This window comes from Pectinophora gossypiella, chromosome 12 (assembly GCF_024362695.1).
Source record: "Pectinophora gossypiella chromosome 12, ilPecGoss1.1, whole genome shotgun sequence".
Lineage (NCBI taxonomy): Eukaryota > Metazoa > Arthropoda > Insecta > Lepidoptera > Gelechiidae > Pectinophora > Pectinophora gossypiella.
The window spans coordinates 11,647,504-11,670,271 of NC_065415.1; the positions used below are offsets into that span (position 1 = coordinate 11,647,504).

General features: G+C 34.9%; 3 protein-coding genes across 3 annotated transcripts; all 3 read right to left on the reverse strand.

Annotated features, from left to right (window-relative positions):
* Nucleotides 1-3,134: 3,134 nt before the first annotated feature.
* On the reverse strand, nucleotides 3,135-8,418 carry LOC126371327 (circadian clock-controlled protein daywake-like). Its single transcript, XM_050016634.1, has 5 exons — nucleotides 8,260-8,418; nucleotides 6,831-7,050; nucleotides 5,484-5,617; nucleotides 4,074-4,229; nucleotides 3,135-3,436 (listed from the first exon to the last, which is right to left on the reverse strand). Exons 1-5 carry the CDS (start codon nucleotides 8,318-8,320, stop codon nucleotides 3,285-3,287), a joined length of 723 nt encoding a protein of 240 aa, XP_049872591.1. The 5' UTR covers nucleotides 8,321-8,418; the 3' UTR covers nucleotides 3,135-3,284.
* A 2,969-nt stretch (nucleotides 8,419-11,387) lies between these two features.
* On the reverse strand, nucleotides 11,388-14,688 carry LOC126371626 (circadian clock-controlled protein daywake-like). Its single transcript, XM_050016941.1, has 5 exons — nucleotides 14,637-14,688; nucleotides 13,995-14,214; nucleotides 13,264-13,397; nucleotides 12,544-12,699; nucleotides 11,388-11,539 (listed from the first exon to the last, which is right to left on the reverse strand). The coding sequence occupies exons 1-5, from the start codon at nucleotides 14,686-14,688 to the stop codon at nucleotides 11,388-11,390; spliced, it is 714 nt and encodes a 237-aa protein (XP_049872898.1).
* A 657-nt stretch (nucleotides 14,689-15,345) lies between these two features.
* LOC126371627 (uncharacterized) lies at nucleotides 15,346-21,290 on the reverse strand. The gene is made up of 10 exons (XM_050016942.1): nucleotides 21,178-21,290; nucleotides 20,556-20,775; nucleotides 20,165-20,298; nucleotides 19,474-19,629; nucleotides 18,801-18,940; nucleotides 17,253-17,331; nucleotides 16,950-17,160; nucleotides 16,511-16,644; nucleotides 15,911-16,066; nucleotides 15,346-15,526 (listed from the first exon to the last, which is right to left on the reverse strand). Exons 1-10 carry the CDS (start codon nucleotides 21,236-21,238, stop codon nucleotides 15,375-15,377), a joined length of 1,443 nt encoding a protein of 480 aa, XP_049872899.1. The 5' UTR covers nucleotides 21,239-21,290; the 3' UTR covers nucleotides 15,346-15,374.
* Between the last annotated feature and the right edge of the window lie 1,478 nt (nucleotides 21,291-22,768).

The window sequence follows — 22,768 nt, forward strand, 5'->3', positions numbered from 1 at the left end:
AATAATCAGCTGAATCAGCCCCCTCAGTATTCGATACAAGTTCGTATGAGGAGGATGATTAAGACCATAATTCTAAAATGATATCAAGTGGAATTTCGTGGCGGAAAATTCATAAAAAAATTAAGTGATTTTTTTAATTGTTTTCCGTTTCACACTTTTGCGACTGAAAATACCACTTGATGTCAACTCAGAATCATGGTCTGAATCAACCCTCAAAGTTTTCGTTACGATGTCACTAACAATATAATATATTTTATATTTAAATTAATTCATATTAATATATTTATAATTCATTAATATCTATTATCTTCCTTCTTTTTGCTGTATTATGTTTTGAAATCGAAAGTATTGGAGGCGAAATTGTACATCTCTCGGAGATCCTTTTATTACTATTAAATGTAATCTAATATCCAAACAAAAATTTGTTTAAAAAATAACATTATCCTATTTATAGCTATGTTACTAGTTGGAAGCTCTCGAAGTTATTCGCAAGGTTATTTTTTTAATCTCTTTATGTTTTCATATAAGTACTTTAGAATAGACAGATAGGAACAAAATAATAATTATAGATCAAATTTTCGAACAACAATTACTATTTATATTGTGCTTATTTTATCTGGTTGTTACTGTCCTATATGTTGTAAGTGCAATAAAGAATTATTCATTGATTTCTATTAGATCTTCTATCTTGTGGGTTGTGAGGTGAATTACCAACCTCATCAACCCTGGTGTCAGGGTTATTATTAAGCCGCCCAAAGGCCCCTGACATAGCTGATGTAACGACTCTACTTTCTACTAGATTATAAGGACTCACACTTCGTGTAAAATTTTACTTTTGTGATTCTAACATTTTCATATCAATTACATTGATAATCAATATTAATTGGAATTAAGAAACAAACAAGGCTGGATTGAATCCCTAGTGTCTAATATTACATTATTTTTATAAGTATATTAGTTATTATGTTTTTTGTTAGTTAAACATGTTTCTTCTAAATATTCAGCTAAGTGGAATGCCGATATAACGACTAGATGTATGGTTTCTATAAAATTTTTGAAATTTGATCGAAGATTAAAACACAAACCAAAAATGATATATTCTTTAAAAAAACATTAACGTGTCTGTTTCATTATAAATCTATGCTCGATATGTTTTTGGATCGATAAATGTTTGGATCAATAACACAGTGCTAAAGCTCAAGTTTATATTTAAATATAGACAGAGTACTTGACTTTTCTTCTTTAGATTAAAATATTCCATGTCGTATGTAAATTGATTAGTTTTATTTTTATTTCTTATCGATTTGCGTCACCTTTTTATAAGAATACACTACAACTAGTTTGTTAGGGTAGAAGAAACATGTGCAGAAACAAAGCAAGTGCATTTACTGTATATGAAAAGTTCCTTCATTTAAAATTGTTATATTTCTTTAACGAAATGGTAACCCGGTATGAAGGCCCGGGATCAGCAGAAAAATATGTATACTTATTAATTAAAATATATCATAGACAAAATGGTTTTTAAAATACAGATTAATATAAAGAAAGCAACCAAAATAAAGAATTTACAAAAAAAAAATAGGATATAATAATATTCATGATGTCTGTTCCACTTTAAAAATTCAAAAGGATTTTCCGATGTATTTTTCCTTATAACTTTGTGAGTAAGAGAGAGGTCAGACGGGCATTATTGTCATTCCGTTGCGGCGTCGGATCGTGACGTATTAATATTTCATACATCGCCTAATGCGTATGCTCACACACAGACATTAGGTCTTAACAAACATTATTTGATAATAAGCTTAATTTTTATATTCTCTCTTCTTAGTTTTTTTGTCGCATGTAATTTTTATGTCATTCCTTTACTAATACAATTATGATTTTATAACATCATGCAGAATATCCATAATTTTGCAATATTTGAACAGCTTTAGCTTCACCACTTCGACGTTGCATCGGAACTATAACGTATCGTGCGTGTGGCCTCGCTCTTATTAGTTCTGTTTATAAAAATGTAGATTTTTCCTTATCACTTAATAAAATCAACTGCACGTGCATTGAATATATTTTCTTTTCCTATTTTTGTATTGACGGTTTTTGTATATTCTTTTTCTAAATACAAATCGAATATAGAACAGGTTTTCAAATACCACGTCAGGTGTTAGATGCTAGAAAAATAACAGCAAAAATATGTTAGTAAAAATTGAGTTTCTTTCTCCGTATATAATGCAATCCTGTGTATGTTTTAATATGTTTCGTATATGTGCAATAAATAATAATTTGATTTGATACGTCATGTTATGTACGTATGGTAGATACTAGATACTTACATTAGATGGAGCTAACCGGGTCCTTTTTATGCAGATTTTACCTAAAGGAAAATTTGATGCCGGTACACCTGTTGTACACAGTAATGCCGGTCATTGGTGGGCCATATAATGGACCCTCAGGATGTCATAGAGCTTCCTCCCAAAAAGCCCTTAAATCTTATCAAGTGGATTGGTCTATGGGAGGACTTCTAAATTAGGGATTTGGTCATTAGAGATCTTATAAGGTCGCAGTGACTATTTGGGCTGTTTCGGCTCGAGACTTTTCTTTTTCAAATAATAATAATAGTTACCTTACTTACTTATATACGTACGCATATGCATATGCGTATAAACTGTGTATAGATACATTGCCACAGATAACGAAAAATCTAGAACGTACCGTGATGCGTATCGTGTCGGTCATATCGTAGAAGTAAACTATAAAGATCATGACCTATCTAAATGTGAAGTACTAATTGTAGACGTTAGAGTACTAACCTCTTACAAGACAGGGAGTTAAAAAGTCATAACAAAAGGTTACATCATCTCATTTTTTATAGCATTAGAAGGGACCTGAAGCGTTAAAAAGGCCACATTGAAACAATTTATCTAAAAAGCAATATTGCTATTTGTTGACATTGCGCACTTACTTTGATATGCGCAAATGTTAAATTGCAAGATTGTTATTTATTTGCTTCAATATGGCCCTTTTTAGACCCCCGTTGTCGTTTTTAAAGCCGATACTACAATACAAAAATAGAGTCTTCGGACGACAAAACTAGTTTTAGACAGAGAAATTTCAGAAAGAAATAATGTTAAAACGAGTAAAAATACTTGTTTATTTATTAATACTTTAGGTATCAAAAATAGGTTTTTTTATAAAAAAATATTAACATGTAACCTAATATGACAAAATTGAACCTAAATGAAAACACTTTCAATGCCACAACAAAAATATTATTCAAAACATGATTTCTAATGCAAGAAAAGGTCTTCATAAGGTACGGTTTTCAGGTACTTGTTCACCTGATTGATGATTTTCTTCAAACAGCTGTTAAGAACGGGTCCCTGGACGAAATCAGCCACTTCTTTCCAGTTTTCGTTTGCAAACTTGTGGACGGCATCAGCTTGAAAATGAAGAACAACGTTTATGATATTGGTATTTCCTTGTTTCTAAGGCGTAGTACCTATCACATTTTTTGGAGTTAAACTTGTCATCGTCTGCAAATTTGGGAGTCCGCTTGATGTAAAGAGAAGCTTTGGTGGTTTAAATAGCCATTCAGCTCGCGACAACAAACACTTCAGGAACCCGATGCAGACCTGACGATTTCCCTTATTTGGCGCTTACCGCTACTGACCCACTAGGTTCGATTCATTCTTTCAATATGAGATCCCCTCAGACGACGCCCTGAGCCGAGGGTCGCGCCGAACTGGTCACCCACAGGCCTGTTGTGTTAAATTTTGTAAAGGGTGAGAACCCTCAGTGAGAGCCATCTGCGGCAAATCTTCAATAAGTAACGTCAAAAAAAAGGTGGCCGAATGATAACTTACAAAGGTGGATGAAGTTCACCTTATCTTATTGATCCTACATCCACCATGAGATTATAATGAACTTCGTATCCCTCTTGAATCTTCAGTAAATCTATTGAGGAGCGTTTGTTTTTTTTTCTTTTAATGACGTCTATTTAAAAGCTTTGATCATATTCATTTGTACGTGCACCATTACCACATGATTAGAAATAGTACTACGTAGTTGTAACTTACATAGATCCTTCTGTCCATGGAACAGATTTTTGAAATCGTACGTCAATCCATCTCTGCCTTCTAAAGTAGATTTGAAGTTTTTAATAGACAGATGATCTTTTCCATCCTTCCCCGCGACCTTTTTAATATCTGTGTCCATTGTTATAAAATATTTTTCTGCAAAATAATAAAATAAATACTTTAACAAAATTTTTACACAAAACATGTTAATATTTTTTATCACCAATATTTCACTGATAAAACTTGTCGGAAGTCTTAAAAATATAAATTATTTTCGAGAAATAATGTGCGTTTAATTTTAAACCGATTCATCTTTCAATATAATCCGTGAGTATGAATCATTTTATTAAATTGTTTTTTGAAGGGCATCGTGGGCTTTAAGGTATGGCTTTAATTCTGTGGTAAAATTTAAAATACGTGAAGGGGGTAGGTAGTAAAGTTTCGTATTTGGATAAAGGCATTAAGTAAAAAAAGTAACCTGTTTTTACCAATTAAGACATATTTATGTACTACCTTGTGCGGTCACTGGTAGTATTGTTACAAGTGTAGACAGAACATGAGTTAATGCACAAAAATACATGATTATTTGCAATGACGTATACATGGGACTTAAACATAGCTGGCGAGGACTGGGTGTATACAGGGTGTTAGAGACATCGTAACGAAAACTGACGAATGATTCAGACCATGATTCTGAGTTGATATCAAGTGGAACTTTCTATCGCAAAAGTATATAATTGAAAATAATTAAAAAAAAAACAAAAACGTTATGAATTTTGCGACGGAAAATTCCACTTGATATTATTATCATTCCACGGTTTTGCCTATCCCTCCATGGATACAGGTGTGATACTCTGTTCTGTTCAATAACCGGTTATAAATTCATAATAGAACTGTTTATACAATGTTTGAGGTTTACGCTCTTGTCAGTATAGCATTCCTCATTAGTATTTAGGGAAAAATAGGGCAGTGGTTTCCCTCTTGCCTTCCGCCCCGCAGTACTCTTTCTAACGCGAGTGGGATGGCGCCCAGAGTAGCCTATTTCAAAGCCGTACTAGGATACCTGTCCTCCGCCTCCGCTTTCTTCAATATGTAATTGTAATTATAATATGTTGTGATTGTCATTCACCGGCTTGCTTCTCAAACAGGGAGCGCCGGGTCAAACTCCCGTACTGGACTTCAACCAATGATTTTTTAATGTATGTTGAGTAGAGTTTTTCATTAACATAGACGGTAATACGGCTCACCACCTGGGCAATCACGTTTGTCTAACAGAAAGTTCGATGAGGTGTGTACTTAATTCATCTTACGATGGATTACTCGAAAGTACCCACATCTCACCGATCTTTCTGTTCCCAATCCCAATTGGGATATAGAAGTGAGCTTATGTTATGATATGTATGAACTAACTGGCAATAATGGAGAATGTTCCTTCTCCTTCGATGGGTAGGATGATGAGGCGGCCGTTGATGACGTAGTCGCCGTTGATACGCAGGTTAGAGCACTCCAGGTCGAAAAGTATTTTCATATTGTCCAAGTCCAATCTGAAAGAAAAATGAAAATGTATTGATTATAATCGTTTTATGTTTCAATAAGTTAGATAAAGTTACGGTCTCCGTGGTCCAGTTGCGCGTTGGGATCACGATCTGGGGGGTCTCGGGTTTGAATCCCGTTTGAATATCACAAAAATCACTTTGTGATCCCTATCTTGGTTAGGACATTTCAGGCTGATCACCTACAACCAAGCCAATAGAATAGGTTTATTTATCGTGTAAGCAATAGGGTTGGCTCATTTATCTAGTTACTCACGATATGGACGCAGCATGTTACGAGGTAGCTTGCACTTGATTTGAGACAGTGCACGGATAGTACGGAGCGTCAGCATTTAATAATAGCTATGACGTCTGCATTGCTACAAAAGCCATACAAAGCAAATAATTCTGATACTCCACACATACCAACTCCGCTCCAACGGACGCGGAAACTTCCAGTGCTACTATTTTTTTATATCTCTCGGCAGTCATCGCATTTCCAAAGTCAAACAAATACTAATTTCCATATTCATCAATTATTAGAGTTTTCGTGTAACAGAAATTTGAATGAAGAACTTTATTGTTTTGTTCATGATCAAAACAAAACAACAATAAAGTACGTACTTAGTTCTGAATTCAAATTGATTTTTTTGACACGATGATTGTCGAGATATATTTCAAAAATGGAAGCACTGTGATAATGGCCATAGAATAAGGAACAATATATAGAAAGGTAACTCTCCGCTCCCCACCAGCATCTGAGCTAGGTTTACCTCACCCCCTCTCGAACATAGTTTAGACTTGAATCGTATGGAGACAGACGTCACACACACATGCGCGTGTACGGTAACGTCAATGTGTGGTGTCTGTGTAATACGAGGTTGTTTGTATGAAGTGGTCGCGGTGTGCTATGGCATAGAATAAGGAATAATAATACGCACTGAACGTCAACTCTCCGCTCTCACTCCCTCGGTTTTACTTTAGTCTTCAATCGTATGGCGTCAGATACACAATGTAGTGTCGGAGGTGTTTTATATGAAATGTGACTATAGAATAATTAAGTTATATATTTGTGTTTTGACGTATTTTAGTGTAGGTATTTAATTTGACTATGTTATATATTTTGTCAACATTGTAACGTTATTAAAAAATAAAACATAATATAATAAAAAGCCTGTTATAAACACTTGCTGATGAAGTATCAGGGTTAGTTAAGTATACTCACTTCACATTACTGATCTCGCAGTCTTTAAACCCTTTGATGGTGTTGTCAGTGAGAGTGTACTTCAGGTTTGCTAAGTCTCCATCAATCTTGTCTACATGCAGAGGATCCAGCACCTCCACTCCCACATCAGGTACACCGTCAGCTATTTTCTTCAGCGCTATATTCGCTGACTTGGCGATGCATGGTTCATCGTCTATGTTACACGGTTGGATTATTTGACCTAAAATTGTTATGAGAAATGTAGTAATTGTGGTCAGGAGCTCATAGCTCGTTGGTGTTTGTTAATTGAAATTTAATCATTAATGTAAAGTAGTAGGCTACTTTTGTTTGTACGGTTGTTTTATTTGTAATAAAATGACCATGCCGCAGGAGAACTAAAGTCACCGACATAGCTCGGAGAATTGCAAAACTGAAGTGGCAGTGGGCAGGACACATAGCGAGGAGAACCGATGGCCGCTGGGGCGGAAGGGTTCTGGAGTGGCGGCCGCGTGTCAGACGACGCTCAGTGGGTAGGCCCGCTACAAGGTGGACCGACGATCTGGTGAAGGTCGCGGGAAGCCGCTGGATGCGGGCAGCGCAGGACCGATCGTTGTGGAGATCCTTGGGGGAGGCCTATGCCCAGCAGTGGGCGTCGTACGGCTGATGATGATGACAGACCATGTCTCTGAGTTGATATCAAGTGGAATTTTCCGTCGCAAAAGTATGGAACTAAAAATAATTAAAAAAAAACACAAAAATTTTCTTATATTTTACGAAATTCCACTTGATATATTCTATAGACTCTGCTTACCCCGGTGGGAAATAGGCGTGAGTTTATGTATGTATGTCCACTTGATATGAACTCAGAATCACGGTCTGAATCATCCCCCTCAGTATTCGTTACGGTGTCACTAAAACCCATAGGTACCTACTTGTATGGCTACCGTATGTACTTTACGGGGTGTTAGTGACATCATAAGGAATACTAAATGGGATGATTCAGTTCATTATTCCGAGTTAATATCAAGTGGAATTTTCCATCGCAAATGTATAGAAATGAAAATAATTTAAGAAAATTAAAAAAAGTACATAAATTTTGCGACGGAAAATTCTACTTGATATGAACTCAGAAATATGGTCTGAATCATCCTCCTCAGTGTTCGTTACGATGTCACTAACACCCTGATATATTTCTATGTCTTAATATTGCAAGAAAATTGTGTGAACATTACATGAACAGTCTATAAACTTTGTCCCGTAACTGCATATGTATGCTGCAAATTTGTAATATTTAGAGATAAAACAAATTCTTGTTATGAATTTTACTAAAAAAATGTTTAACTTTTTTTGAAATATCCTTCTCACAGATCCTTCTGCTGTCATGTATTATTGTTGAAGTCTAGAAGCGCGTGCAGGATCATGCCTTGTGCGGACGTCACTTTTGACTTACCTGCAGCATTTGTTACACAAACAAACAGAATAAACTTAGGAAGCAAATTGTAAGACAACATTGTGTGACTCCTGAATCCCAACTGATGACCATTGAGCTGCGAGGATGCTAATAAGCACACACTTTGGAATACATTAATTGAGGAAAACGTATCTTTCAAATCTAAAAAAACGGTGGTTACTTCTAGGTTATAAGGCAAACACCGGAGATAATCTAAGGTGTCGCTACATAATAAGCAGCCACGCGATCAATCATTGTTATAATTACACAAGTTGATACTAAGGTCGTTGAAAATTACACACAGATCAGATGCAATAAATTTTCCTTTACGTTTTAATAGTATCTAGTTGGACCTAATAGTACGTATTTGCTAATGTTATACAACAGACAGGGGGGTTAAAATGGCCACATCAAAGCAATTCATGTAAGAAAGCAATGTTGCTATTCGACATTCGTTTTCATTGCGCACTTACTTTTATATGCGCAAATGTCACATTGCATTATTGCTTTTTTAGAAGATTAGCAACAATGTGGCATTTTTTAGACCCTCAAGCAATTCATCCAAGAAAGCAATATTGGAATTTTACATTTGCGCATATAAAAGTAAGTGCTCAATGCAAATAAATGTCAAATAGCAATATTGCTTTCTTAGATGAATTGCTTCGATGTGGTTATTTTACCCCCCTCGCCTCGAACCCCCGCGTGCAGGTGTGATCGACGTTTTCACTCTTTCAGGGCTATTGGCTCCTCCTGGTCACTTCTTTCCAACAAAATCCTCTTCGAAAATGTCTTGAATCGACTTTGCATCATTATTTGTTGTCCTGTGGCTTTTCCTACTGTTTCCGATAGAAAATTCTACTTGATATCAGTTCCGTATAATGGTCTGAATCATCCACCAAAGTTTTCATTGCGTTGTCACTAACGCCCTGTATACTGTGAAATAGAACCATTTCTATCTGTTGATATCTATTATTGCCACTAGAAAACAAAACATTCTAACATCAACAAACAGCCAAACAAAATATTGTGTTAGCCTTGTTTTGATTTCCGTACATTTATAACGAGTTTACCGGCATAATAATAACCGATGTAATTTACCAATAAACACAGTAACATTATCAATAACATTATCATTAGTCAAAGTCATGACGTACGTAAGTAAATATATACGTACATTACAAATCATTCAAAGAGATTTACATCTAAACTGGTTTTTAGTTCTAATTTATTTGATTATTCATACGTATATTAATTTATTGCAAGTCACAAACATAATTTAATTAAGGTGCATCATAGTAAGAAGGTACAGTCATGAGTCAAGAGCAGTCATAATGTACCCACTTTAGGACTCTGTCGCACTAACATATTTGACATTTAGTGAGACTTACAGTTCAATTTGTCAAAAAGTTAATGTGACATGGTACATGTGACGCTCTGCAAACGAGTATATAAAAGAGGTGACACGATTATTACACGATCATTATAATAATATTATGAGATAATGGCCCCGATTCCTGCAGACACCTCCTAATTTTACTTTAAGTTATACTTATCATCTTCTTATTCACTGAAAAGGAAAGAGACGAATGGTTGGCAGTCGTCAATTTTAGGAAGAATGAGTAAATGAATGAATAATCCGGGCGAATCAAAAAGTATCTCGCTGGCATGCAAACCGTTTGACGTGTGCTGTCAACACAATTCTGTCGGGTTATTGGTCGATGTAAAATGTTTAGACGGTTGTTTTAGATTTCTGCTTAAAATTGACGTATGTTCCATAAATTTTATGCTCGTCGATTACCCGTCCGGCGGATAAGAAAATGACAGGTATAACTTAAAATAAAATTAAATGGTGTTTACAGGAATTAGCACCATTATCTAACTAAATATTATAAAATTAAGTAATTAGGTAACAAAATTATATAACACAGCTGTTTATAATATCATCATATCAAATAAAAGAAAATAATCATAAGGACAACCATTATTTTTGTGAAATATTGGCTCAACTATTACCTAGCACATCGTCCGTCACATCACTTGTCACTTTGAACTTGTTTTGAACGTGACTTAGACTTTACGTAGATTTGCCTCTGACGGCATTTACTTAGATAAAGATAGATAAAATATGTAATGTATGAGGCAAATCTCCCCGATACCGACCCCGCCGACGTAGTCGACGATTTCCCTCATTCAGCGCTTATCGCTATCGACCCACTAGGGTCGATTAATTCTTTCAAATATTTTTCCTCTCAGACGACGCCCTGAGCCGAGGTTCGCGACCAACTGGGCACCCTCAGGCCTGTTGTGTTAAACGTTGTACCGGGTGAGAGCCTTCAGCGCTTCCCATTTGTCCGGCCAAGTAGTTAATGCCATCTGCGGCAAATCTACAATAAGTCACGTCAAAAAAAAAAGTATGAGGCAAATCTACGACACGTCACGTCCAAAGTAGGGTGTTCATAGTCGTCTTACGTAAAGGTGCAATTCCAAAGCCACACGATCGACAGCCTCGGCTGATGACCGACGTTTACGACACAATGAACAGAGTGAAGACGCTACTGGCATAGACTAAAAAAGAATACTGAGGGGGTTAAAAAGGCCATATTTAAACTATTCATCTAAAAAGCAATATGGCAATTTGCTTTTTGCGCATATAAAAAGTAATTGCGCAATCACAACAAATGTCAAATAGCAATATTGTTTTCTTAGATGAATTCTTTCAACGTGGCCTTTTTGACCCCCTTGGTAGGTTTTAATTTGTAATTTTTTGACACTTTGTGTTACTTAATGTAAAATAGCTTATTATAAGCCTTATGATTACCTAAATGATAATAATGCCTGGTACTTAATATAGTTATTAAATAACTTGTAACGTATAGCTATATTGATCTAAAAGAAGTTTTGCAATTTCTTGTCATTTCTTCTTCTCAGCCATAACACCATGTGAAATGACGTAGATACATGACAATTCACCACTTATTTGATTGGCTAGAGCTCCTGTCGGTGTATGAAAAAATAGGGCAGTGGTTTCCCTCTTGCCTTCGGCCCACATGATAATTACATCGCAAATACTTTTGATTTCTGATTTTTAATGTCTGAGATATTAATAAATTACATAAAATATAAATATATCACTGTATAAATAAATCTTCGAAAGTAACGGTTTTCAGGTACTTATTAGTGTTGCTGATGATTTTCTTGAAGTCTGCGTTGAATACAGGGCCTTGCAGGAGATCGGCGACCTCCTTCCAATTCTCATTCGCAAACATCAGAACGGCATCCGCTGAAATTGAGCACAATAATTGACTTGATTTCATTCCCTGCTGGAAGGCGAGTAAAGAAAAATCGTACAATAAGTTGAATTTGCTGGTAAGGCTGGCAGAAAAACTAAACGGTACTTATTGATTACATCTTTAAAAAAAGGTTTACGTATTTTTGATGTATTTTTGCACTAGAACGCATGTCATCAACGCTAGCACTATCGCTTACCTAACCTATAGATTTGATAGGGCCGGTCGTTTACAGAAACCTTTCGTCAGACTAAACCTAACCCGCGACGAAAAATTCAACCCAATACAGGTTATGTGACATACTTCAGAAACGCATTTCTCGGGAATGCGGGTTTCCTTAGGATATATTTCTTCACCGCTGAGCACGTAGTAAACATGTGTTTGAAAACAAATTGGAAAATCATTGACTAAGGCTCGTGCTGCGATTCGAACCTGTGACCTTATAGTAAGAATCAAACTTTCTTACAAATGGGCTACTATACTATGAAGCGATGAATAAATATGGAGTAAGTAAGAGTAAGTATGTCAGGATTGAAGCAGATTACAATTTCGTAGTGTCTGGTTATCCCTACTGGGAAAAAGGCGTGAGTTTATATAAACATGAATATAGTTCAGCTGCGAAGCATTCCTGGTATTTAGTTAAAGTAACAAGTGTAGAAGTCTTCTTCTACGCGATGGCTAATTATTCTGAGATAATTATCATGCGAGCGATGTGAAGATAACTTGTCAGTCTTATCACTATATTATTTATCATATCCACCTTAGCTAAGCTAAGTTGCAACCGATTATGATTTTGACAGTGATAAAAATAAATGAGAATGATACGTCACCTCAACTCAATCCCACACATTTCTATCACCTTCTCTGTCAATTGTTATAATCGCTTGCAATTTGTCTCAAGCCCCAGGACTTTGTGCTAAATAGAAGTTGCAAATTATTTGTGTTTTTTTTTTGTGTGGGTTTATTTATGTACGAGTATATTTAAAAAAATACTTGCCTAGTTCCTTCTGACCGTTGAACAAGTTTTTGAAGTCGAATGCAACTGGTTCTTCGGCCGTCAATGTAGGTTTGAAGGTTTTGATGTTCAGATGCTCCTTGCCGTCTTTACCTTTAACTTTCTTGAGTTGACATTCCAGACCTATGTTGTATCTCCCTGGAAACATTATTTTTAGTAATATTTAGATACAGTTTTTGTATATTAATTATTGCTTTATTTTTTTGCTTAATAAGCTTAATTATCAAAATTAAAACAATCAATCAATCAATCAATTGCGTACAATAAAGTATAATAATCATCATTTAAGTGCAAATGAAAATGATAAATATTTAATCATTAACAAAGTCGGTACATTGTTGCAATATCAAATCACATCAAATCAAATCAAATATACTTTATTGCACAGAACCACATTTAAACAATCAGACACAACACATGAATACAGTACAATAGTTACAGTACAGTAGTTATTACAATATCTAGTTGTAAGTAAGTTAGAAGTAGGAAAATGGGTATATCTAGTTATAAGTAGGTAAGTAAAGTATAACGGTATTTTTTCATCGGATTCTACTCGTACTTGTATTTGTTACTAATTTTCAGATGAGAAATCTGTTACCTACGTCTACAGAAGGGTCTAATTTGAGGTCATGATATTTTATGTTATGGTCATCATAGTGAAAGTAAAATTATTATTGTTACACAAATAGTAACAAAACTTACCACTTTTGATGCTGTAGTCCCCTTCACCTCTGATTTCTAGCACAATGAGACGTCCACTCATCTCATAATGTCCTGTCATCGACATCCAAGGGCACGTCATGTCGATTGTCAAACTCATGTTGTCCAAGTCCAACCTGAAATGTTATGTTCATTTTATTATTATTAACATAACATAAACGGCCTAGATACGTCTCATTGCTAGCCACAGGCTTTCATTCAATCAACCGGAGGGAGTATGGAACATACTCCACCACGCTGAGGTGTCTTTACTGCTAATAGTCCGGACCAACAGTTTAATGTGCCTTCCGAAGCACAAAAAATCAAATAAATTTATATTTAAATAAAATTAAACATTGAAATAAAATTAATTTGCTTTATACCGTTTTTTACAGGGTCCGCTTGCCTAGGGCCCCTGAAGATTTGACAGGTCCGATTTTTTATAGAAGTGAGCGACTGCCTGATCGATCTTCCAAAAAACGCTTAAGGATACATAAATATTACCGTCCCTAGAGTATAATGTAACCAGTAGTAAGGAGTGAATAAAATATTTCTGATCACCAATATAGCAGATACCAACCATAGAAGATTTAATTTACATTTTTTTTTAGAACGCCAAGTAGATACTTTTTTAAGGTAAAAAACATATCTCGAAGGACACGCATATTAGTAAACAAGAAATATAAATCTGTTTCATTCTAAAGGTAAATACAAAGACACTACTAAATACTCACTTCACATGTTTTAAGACGCACTCTTTGAATCCCTGCACGATAGTACCTGTAAGCTTGAACTTCAAACCGGACAGGTCTCCATCAATAGTGTCAATAACCATAGGGTCTATGCGTTCGATCCCTGCTGATTGTACACCATCTATGATCTGTGCATATGCTGCGTTCGCCGAATTGTTGATGCACGTCTGATCGTCTGTTTTGCATGGCTGGATACTTTCAACTGAAATAATATGAAGATGTGGTTATTCAGTGTGCACTGTAAAATGTGTGTATCATGAAGTTGATGAAGATAATTATACATTTACAATTTACTTGTTTATGAAATAAAGTTCTGGTGAAATGAAATCCAAAGAAAATCCGGAAAGCAAGAAATGGATGGAATTGGCACCTACCGTAGCGAGCGTTAGATAACAAAGCCTTAAAGAAAGCACTTTTATTACAATTTTAGTATCATTATGAGATGTAGGTACTATTGATTGCCGGTTGGTATTCCAGCACCGGACTTGCATCCATGAGTTATTAATAACACAATTGGCTCAATCATTGGTACGAATAAGTACATTTAGGTTTTATCAGATTTTTCAACAAGGTGGTTTTCAAGGTCTACGTTATTTTTCTTTGGCATAGTATTATTAGCCTTACCTTTTAAACGTATTATTGAAATAACGACGAAAATCACCTTCAACAGAAACATGTTCAACGTCTTTTCGACCAAAACTGAACTGACACGTCCAATAAACCAAACTAGGTTTTTATTTGAATAAGATAAGAGAAAAAAAAACAAAATGTTGAAAAATTATTAAGACGGCAGGATTAAAAAATATACGTGATATGAAGGGCAGATTTAAGATAAGTAATAAAGATGCAAAAAGCAAATATTAAAATAAATTTAAACATCACGACGCGACTGTTAACAATGAATTTATAAAAAAGATAAAAACTCATGCAATCTGCCGTGTATATTATTTAAGATGTTGCAGGAAACTTCAAGTAAATTTTTGAAACAAAAACTCGACCGTTTAAGAGAGACAGAGAGAGAGAGAGAGAAAGGGAAGTTTGAAAAATCAACACGCACCTCGTAAGTAAAAACAATCCTATGCCATAAGAAGCAGTAGGTCTTTATTGCAAGAATACCTCTATATATTTTATTTGCATTGAAGGATAATTTAATTCATGTGAGAATAAATAATAAACAAGGCATTATTATTTCATTTCTTAATTTATCCAATAAATAAAAAATAAATATTACATTATTATATTCTTTATTAGCATTGTCCTAGAACAGACAACATTGAATTAATTTATCTAAAAAAGCAATATTGCCTTTTGCATTGCTTCAGTATGGCCTTTTTAGACCCGTTTGACTTGTTAGGTAATAGATTAATATGTAATCATGTTTTCCAAGGGAACCGTCTTGAAGTATTTATTGGCGTTGGACATAATTTTCTTGATGTGTGCGTTCATGACTGGGCTTTGCAGGAATTCAGAAACTTCCTTCCAGTTTCCGTTTGCAAACTTAAGAACAGTATCACCTGAAAAAGTAAAAAAAAAACTTTTAAGAATCTGTAATTTGATTTTTCCTAACCTTTCTCTTATAAAAGTATTGCGTGATGCCGAGGGCATAATCCTGACGAGGTATATTTTAAATTTTTAGATACTTCCTAAAATTAAGCCGACTTGTGAAAGTGCCAGGATTGGAATAGGCAACACATATACTTCGGCACGTCTTGATACTGCGTACCTACTTGCTAATTGATAAGGTAATTTATAAATTATACGCTTCCAGGTTACGCCCAGGCATGATGGCGTCACCATGGTGTCTTAGTTAGATGTGGCCCTTAGTCCGTTCTTACTGAAGTAATGATCATCCTTTTGGAAGTTAAATACTAAATTATGTCAAATAAAATAAAACTCACCTAGCAACTTATTTCCATTGAACAAGTTTTTGAAATCAAATTCGACTCTTTCTTCAGCAACGTATTTCGATTTGAAATTTTTTATTTTGAGATGATCCTTCCCGTCCTTGCATTTCACTTTTTTGATATCACAGTCCAATCCTATACGGTACCGTCCTGTAGAAATATTTTAAATAATTATTTCAATATATTTACCACATAATTTATGTGCAAACTAACTTTTTAAATTCGAATTACCTATTTTTTTTTAAATATAACTGTACTAAGTACAATAGTCATAATTATTTTCAAATTAAAAATGTTCAGCACATGAACGTTTTTGATTCATGTGGTGCATTTGACCACATTCTCAAACGTTCCTAGTAAACACTTTAATCATTATAGATTCAGAATGAAATCTCTGAGAAATACATTTGTTTGAATTGCCATTGAACGAAAATCTTCTAGAATAGTTTATCTAGACTCACGACGACTTGTACCTACCTCTGACCCCTAGATAGAGCCATAAGTAATTAAAAAACAACCTGCCACTCTTGATACGTAATCCAAAGATGAATAATATGAATGAATGTACTGTGACAGCGTTTATACGAGTCTCACCAGATTTCATGCTGTAGTCTCCATCTCCTTGAACATCGAGCATGATGAGGCGTCCGTTTATCACATATTGTCCAGAAATTTGAATCCACGGACACGTCATGTCAATTTGCGTGTTCATTTTATTCATGTCCATCCTGAAATTTCAAAACTAAGTTCATTACTTCTTAAATTCTGCTTGAATAGGAATACTCCGTTCCGTATTCCAGTTTATACTTATTTTACCATAAGGTTACTTGGAAGAAATGTATTTTAAGGAAGGCCACTGATTCTACTTCTTCTGTCTGTTATGTAATTTTCTATTTGTTGTGTTTATCATTGAACAATTATGATTTTTGTATTGTCTTGTTGTCATTTGAATGGTCTCGAAGCTTTGAAGCTTGTCTGTGGACTATGGTAGACTATCCCAATTCTGCGCTGTATAGGGAATGAAGATACTCACTTCACATTATTTAAAAAGCAATCTTTAAATCCTCGGACTGTACTGTTGGTGAGCTTGAACTTCAAGACTGACAAGTCACCCTCTATCATCTCGTGATACATTGGGTCTAAAACTTTCACACCCGCTGAAGGTATACCAGCTATTATCTTTGCATACGCCCTGTTTGCCGATCTGGTGATGCATCCCTGGTCATAAACGTTGCATGGTTGGGCTAGAAAAAAATACTAGTATAGTTATAAAGTTACCGATAGGAGCTGTAATGGGAGCGTTTATAGAAGTTAAAATGTATTTGATTAAACTTACCTTTTATACTAGTCACACAAATGATAGCAAAACACAATTTCAAGAGGAACATGGTGGGCGTCTTTTTGACCAAACTAAACTGACACGAAAAAAAAGTGAACGCAGCTTTTATTTAAATATTTTGCACTAAAAATACAGTTATACTTTCTCATAATGATAAACGACGAAATCTCGATTGAAATCTGTCTTATAACATACATACTAAGGATTAAATAAAATGTTTGTTCGTTTGAGCGCGTCTCCTACATTAACAAACAGATTTTGATAATAATTTCACTGCTAGGATACTGCTGATCGATTATATTAAATAAATATTGGATTTCCCATGTAAAATATAACAGTTCTCTTAGGAAATTAAAAATGAATATCCCAGATTTTTTGCTGACAAAGCTGCAGGACAAATAATTTATTTGTTCAACTATGGAAAAGTTTTACCTATCTAATTTATTAATAATATTCTAAGACGATTTTTTAAATGTTTTTTTTTTATTTTTATGCACTAAGTACCAAACTAATAAGGAAACGTTTAATAAACAATCTATAATAATCTATTCAAAATTAATTATGTGAAAATTATATGGAATAAAAAATACTATCTCGATAGTAACAGCTGCAAGTTAGCTGAGTTTTAACTTAACAACATGTTAGCACGCCATACTGAATCAAACCATGGTCAAATTATAAAAAAAGCCTCTGAATTATTATATGCGCCGTTATAAAAATAATAAAGTGTAATTTTTATCTTTACTTCCTGGTTGTCTTCTTCATTATAGCATCTAAATATTTAGTAGTTTTTAGGTTATCATTTATCACAAGAGTTCAGCAAACCTTGCTGTCAACCGTTACTTTCTTATATTTTGCCAAATTAGAAACTGTGACCTAGTATTAATACACGTGCCATGTTTTAAAGGCCCGAAAATTCTGTACTTATATAATTATGATTCAAAAACCGACTTTGAAAAAATCTGGAAACGCATATTTTTGGATTTCACCAAGATAAGATTGGATCCCAGTACTTTGGCGACGTAAATTATTGTTTTTTGGTTTTTAATTTGTAAAAATAAGCCAAGTCAACGATACAAAAGTATCGTTAAAGTGTATGTTTGGAATGATTATAGAAACTTGAAGCTCAAATATAGGAAGCAGCATTGTCGATTGTTCCTATATTTTGACAGTTCTTCATAATAATATTGTCCAGTTAAAATTCGCGATAAGTTGCTATAAAATGTGGATCAAAGTGCAGTGTATCTCGTCTGAATGATGAGTTACAAAAAACTAAAGCCACCAGTTTTGATTGAAAACAAGTTTTTCTAAGGTTTCTTCTTTCCGATCTATCATTTTGAAGTTAAACGCTGCGCTAAGAGTTATATTGTAAAAATATTACTAAACAATAAGTTTGTTTACTCAAATAGTATGGGAAACTGTCAAAATGTAAGAACACTCAACAGCAGCGACACTTGATAGGAGAAATATGCAGTCTTTACCCACATTGGATCCATAAGAAAGTAAATACGTTACTTATTTTCAATCTCCAATTTAATTCAAAACTAAGTTGTCAACTGGTATGATTTTCAGGAACTTGTTAAGGTTTTCGGTAATTTTCTTTATTACAGCTACTACTGCTGGCTCTTGAACAAAGTTAGCAACTTCTTTCCAGTTTTGGTTGGCAAACTTCAGAACTGTTTCAGCTAAAAATAAAAGAAAAGATCAAATCAAATCAGAAAAATCAAATCGATATCAGATAACTCAAGTCATCATGGTAATTAAATTCACAGATATTTCCGTAGGATAAAGCTTCTTTTCAATTGAGGTAGGCAGAAACTTCGAAATTCTACTTACTACGACCCTGACACACCACTTTCGCTTCTTTTCTCTTTCATCAAAATCTTTATGCATGCTCGCCGGTTTATAATTCGATTCTCACACGACATTGCAAACGCAAACGCGTTTGATGAAGCGGTCGGCATGATCGCTCTGACTTGTATTATGTAATTAATCCGCTGATGACTAACACACGGACACGCCTCGCCTCGCGACGCATCGCGTTATGTGGGATTAGCCTTAGACATCCTGGATTTTTTTTGATCGCAGTTGTTTGCTAACTATTGTTTTTCTTTCTCATAGATATGAAATATCAATGTTTGATGAATAATGACTCATATATATTTTTTGTGACAAATAAATAAAGAGGACTTATAAAATGATTAAAAAGCAGTCTTACCTAAGTCCTTTTGTCCGTTGAACAAGTTTTTAAAGTCGTAGACGATGCCCTCTTGAGCGTCAGAGGTGAATTTGTACTTCTTTATCGCTAGGTGTTGTGTGCCGTCATTTCCTTTTACTAGTTTTACATCAGCGTCTATTACAAATTCGTATTTTTCTGAAATAAACATTTGAATGTTAGCTTAAATCCATTAATACTAACAACAGTCGACAGCGTTTGACAGCTGCTATCAGTTGGATCTATTCAGCAAGTACTGTAAGAGGCGTAACTCCTTCTTCTATCCTTTGGGTTGTGAGTTCAATTATCAACGTCATAAACCCTGGAATCAAGGTTACTATTGATCCACTAAAGGCCCGTGACATGGCTCTTGTTACGACTACACACTTACTTACTTAGTACCCATACCCGTATCTCTGGTGATTGTATGGTGGTTAGCCTGCAATATCCTTCGCAAACTAGGGATCACAGATAAAATGATTTTTATGAAGTGATTTTTGTGATATGTCTTCACCAGGAATCGCCACAGGAACTTCCAGATCGAGAAACCATGGAGGCCGTTTCCACGCAGTGAAAAACTAGTATGTAATGACTTGATTGCAGATGACGTTAAGGAGAAAATAACAGCAGAATGTGCCTACTACCCTAAAATATGCTATTATATGCATGTGTCATAATATAATGGTGCACTCACTGCAATGTATTTCATACGCGCCTTTTCCTTCTACGGGTAAAACGAAGAGTTTACCCCCTATGATGTACTGGCCTCGCATCACAACATTTTTGCACGTCAATTCGTAGTGTAGATGTGAGTTGTCTAAGTTCAACCTAAAAAGTAATATCATTATAACATAAGTTCACGACTAAGTATATCCCAATGTACCCACACCTCGCCGAGCTTTTTGTTACACCAACGTGATAGGTGATGAGCCGTATCACCGTCTATGGTAGTCGAGCCAACTGTGTTAGCGAAAACAATAACTTACTGGTGGAGTTCGAACTGTATAAGTCAGTTTAGATGATCTGTATTAATAACGTAGCATAAGCTAAAAACTTAAAAGAACCAAGCGTCTGAATAGACTTACTTTACATCATGAACATCGCAGTTTTTGAGTCCAGTGACAATGGTATCAGTGAACTTATACTTCAAAGTGGACAAGTCTCCGATAATCTCGTTCAGGATCAGAGGATCTGAGGATTCCACTCCAAAGTCTGGAAATCCAGTGGCAAATATGGGCAGGGTTGCCTTAGCCGATGTTGTCATGCAAGCGTGGTCATTCTTATGGCACGGTACTATTGATTGAACTGAAAAAAATACGTAACTCTTTAAATTGGTGACTAATAAATTAGCGTAGTAAGTATCTAAAGAAATTTGAAATAAAAAGAATGAAAGGCGTTCAGCCGCTCTTCGTCCCAGATATGTCATAAAAGCCAACTATAGTTGTGAGCTTATGTTTTGTTACAACAGGCTTGAAGTTATCCAGTAGGGCGCAAACTTCAAGACGACGTTGGAGAGGATTATATTTGAAGGAATCGATTGACTCTAGTGGGCCAATAGCGATAAGCTGAATGAGGAAACACGTCAATCATGCCAGCGGCGTCGTAGTCGTGATCCTGAAGTTATTTGTCGCAAGCTGATTGGCCGCCTCTATGAAAAATCTTTATGCTAAAGTAAGTGTTAGTGTAATGGTAAGTGTAAGCACTTACTGGGATCAGAAAAGGAAGCACCGATGCACAAAACAAGGACAAAAGTGTTTACTAAAAACATGTTCGTATTGCAACTCACTGTAGATGATTTCTGTTTGAAAATCTAGATTAGATTACCAAAAATATTGCCAGATGCTCCTTTTATAGAATTTGTTTGACAAAGTTATAGTTATTCATATAAGATTTGACATTGAACCAGAAATAAAACTGGTACGAGAGAATATAATATAACATGGGTAAGTCAGCAAAAACAAAAATAGTACCTACCTACTGTAAAAGGAATAAGACTTTTATTACCTGCATATATACATGAATAGCCAAAAGGATCTTAAGTGTTTTAATTTTAGAATAATTAAAGAACTTAACTTCACATATATCAAACAAAGTCACATTTAATTTCATAAAATGGATGTTTTTTTTCCAGATTTTTTATTTATACATGCGTTATAAAGTAATCGACACATAATCAGAGTCATGCAACAAGGTTAAAGAGGTGCGTTGGGGTCTTTGTATTCAACATTTATGAGTTTAATTTGTTACCTTTTTTAAGTATACGTAAGTAAGTATTTTGCCAATTTAACTTAGCGAATTTTTTAGCTTAACAAGCAGTGGTAGCCCCGTTGGTAGAACGCTTGCCTCTCACACTGAAGCCGCTGGTTCGAATCCAGCACAGGTCTAAACTAATGATTGTCGAATTTGTTTTCGAATTCATGTTTGGATCATAAATGATTATCACGTGCTCAGTGGTGAAGGCAAACATATTCCTGAGAAATGCATTTTCGGAGGTATAATGTGACCTAACCTGTATTGGGCTGGTTTTCTCTTCGTGGGTTGCAAGGTCAGACGGGTAGTCGCTTCTGTAAAAAACCGGACCTGTCAAATCGTCAGGTTAGGGAAGTGGACCCTGTGAAAAACGGGATAATGTTTGGGGGATGATTATAAGCTTAGCGAATTTTCACTAATGTGATAAAGTTTGGACGAGCAGAATGAGAAAGAAGGTCGAAAAATTCTGCACATATATATATTTTTTTAATTATAACATTCAAAGCATTAAATAAAAACAAACAACTTAAATGTATCCTTCAAACAATTTTTATGTGGAAATATAATTATAAGAAAATTACTTTTTCTTATCTGCTATGTACATTGGAGAAAGATTGAATATAAAATAGGACCTGGCAAAGTTGCCGGCGATAAAATGTAGGTATATTTTATATATCTGTTTCTTCATACTATAGACGACCTAAACGGAAAACTACAGCTTGCCTTTAGTAAAAAAACATAACACGCATATTTTCGATCAAAGTCAAGGTCAAACTGCGATCCAAGAGTTGGCAGCTTTTTTGCGCAGAGGATAGGCCTGGCAGTTCAGAGGGGAAATGCTGCCAGCGTTTTGAGCGCTCTGCCTCAGTGTGGCGCGCTGGAAGAAGTGATGATGATGATGAAACTTGAATTAATATCGACGAAAAAAAAAGAAAAAAAATACTGCATAAATAAAATAAATAAATAATTATAATTGCATAAGTTGATAAAAATGCTATGTATGCAATAGCTTTATCGCTATTTTTATCTCATTTTTATATTTTATTTT

What these genes read in the sequence shown, in the direction of transcription:
- LOC126371327 (XM_050016634.1), bottom strand. Translation starts at nt 8,320, where the DNA reads ATGTTGTCTTACAATTTGCTTCCTAAGTTTATTCTGTTTGTTTGTGTA. An exon ending in TGCGAGATCAGTAATGTGAA is followed by an intron (nt 5,618 to 6,830) that starts GTGAGTATACTT and finishes TTTTTCTTTCAG; the next exon opens with ATTGGACTTGGACAATATGA. An exon ending in AACATTCTCCATTATTGCCA is followed by an intron (nt 4,230 to 5,483) that starts GTTAGTTCATAC and finishes ATTATTTTGCAG; the next exon opens with AAAAATATTTTATAACAATG.
- LOC126371626 (XM_050016941.1), bottom strand. Translation starts at nt 14,688, where the DNA reads ATGTTTCTGTTGAAGGTGATTTTCGTCGTTATTTCAATAATACGTTTA. An exon ending in TTCAATAATACGTTTAAAAG is followed by an intron (nt 14,215 to 14,636) that starts GTAAGGCTAATA and finishes ATATTATTTCAG; the next exon opens with TTGAAAGTATCCAGCCATGC. An exon ending in GGACTACAGCATCAAAAGTG is followed by an intron (nt 12,700 to 13,263) that starts GTAAGTTTTGTT and finishes TAATGTTTCCAG; the next exon opens with GGAGATACAACATAGGTCTG.
- LOC126371627 (XM_050016942.1), bottom strand. Translation starts at nt 21,238, where the DNA reads ATGTTTTTAGTAAACACTTTTGTCCTTGTTTTGTGCATCGGTGCTTCC. An exon ending in TTGTGTGACTAGTATAAAAG is followed by an intron (nt 17,161 to 17,252) that starts GTAAGTTTAATC and finishes ATTTTTTTCTAG; the next exon opens with CCCAACCATGCAACGTTTAT. An exon ending in CAATGGAAATAAGTTGCTAG is followed by an intron (nt 15,527 to 15,910) that starts GTGAGTTTTATT and finishes TTACTTTTTCAG; the next exon opens with GTGATACTGTTCTTAAGTTT.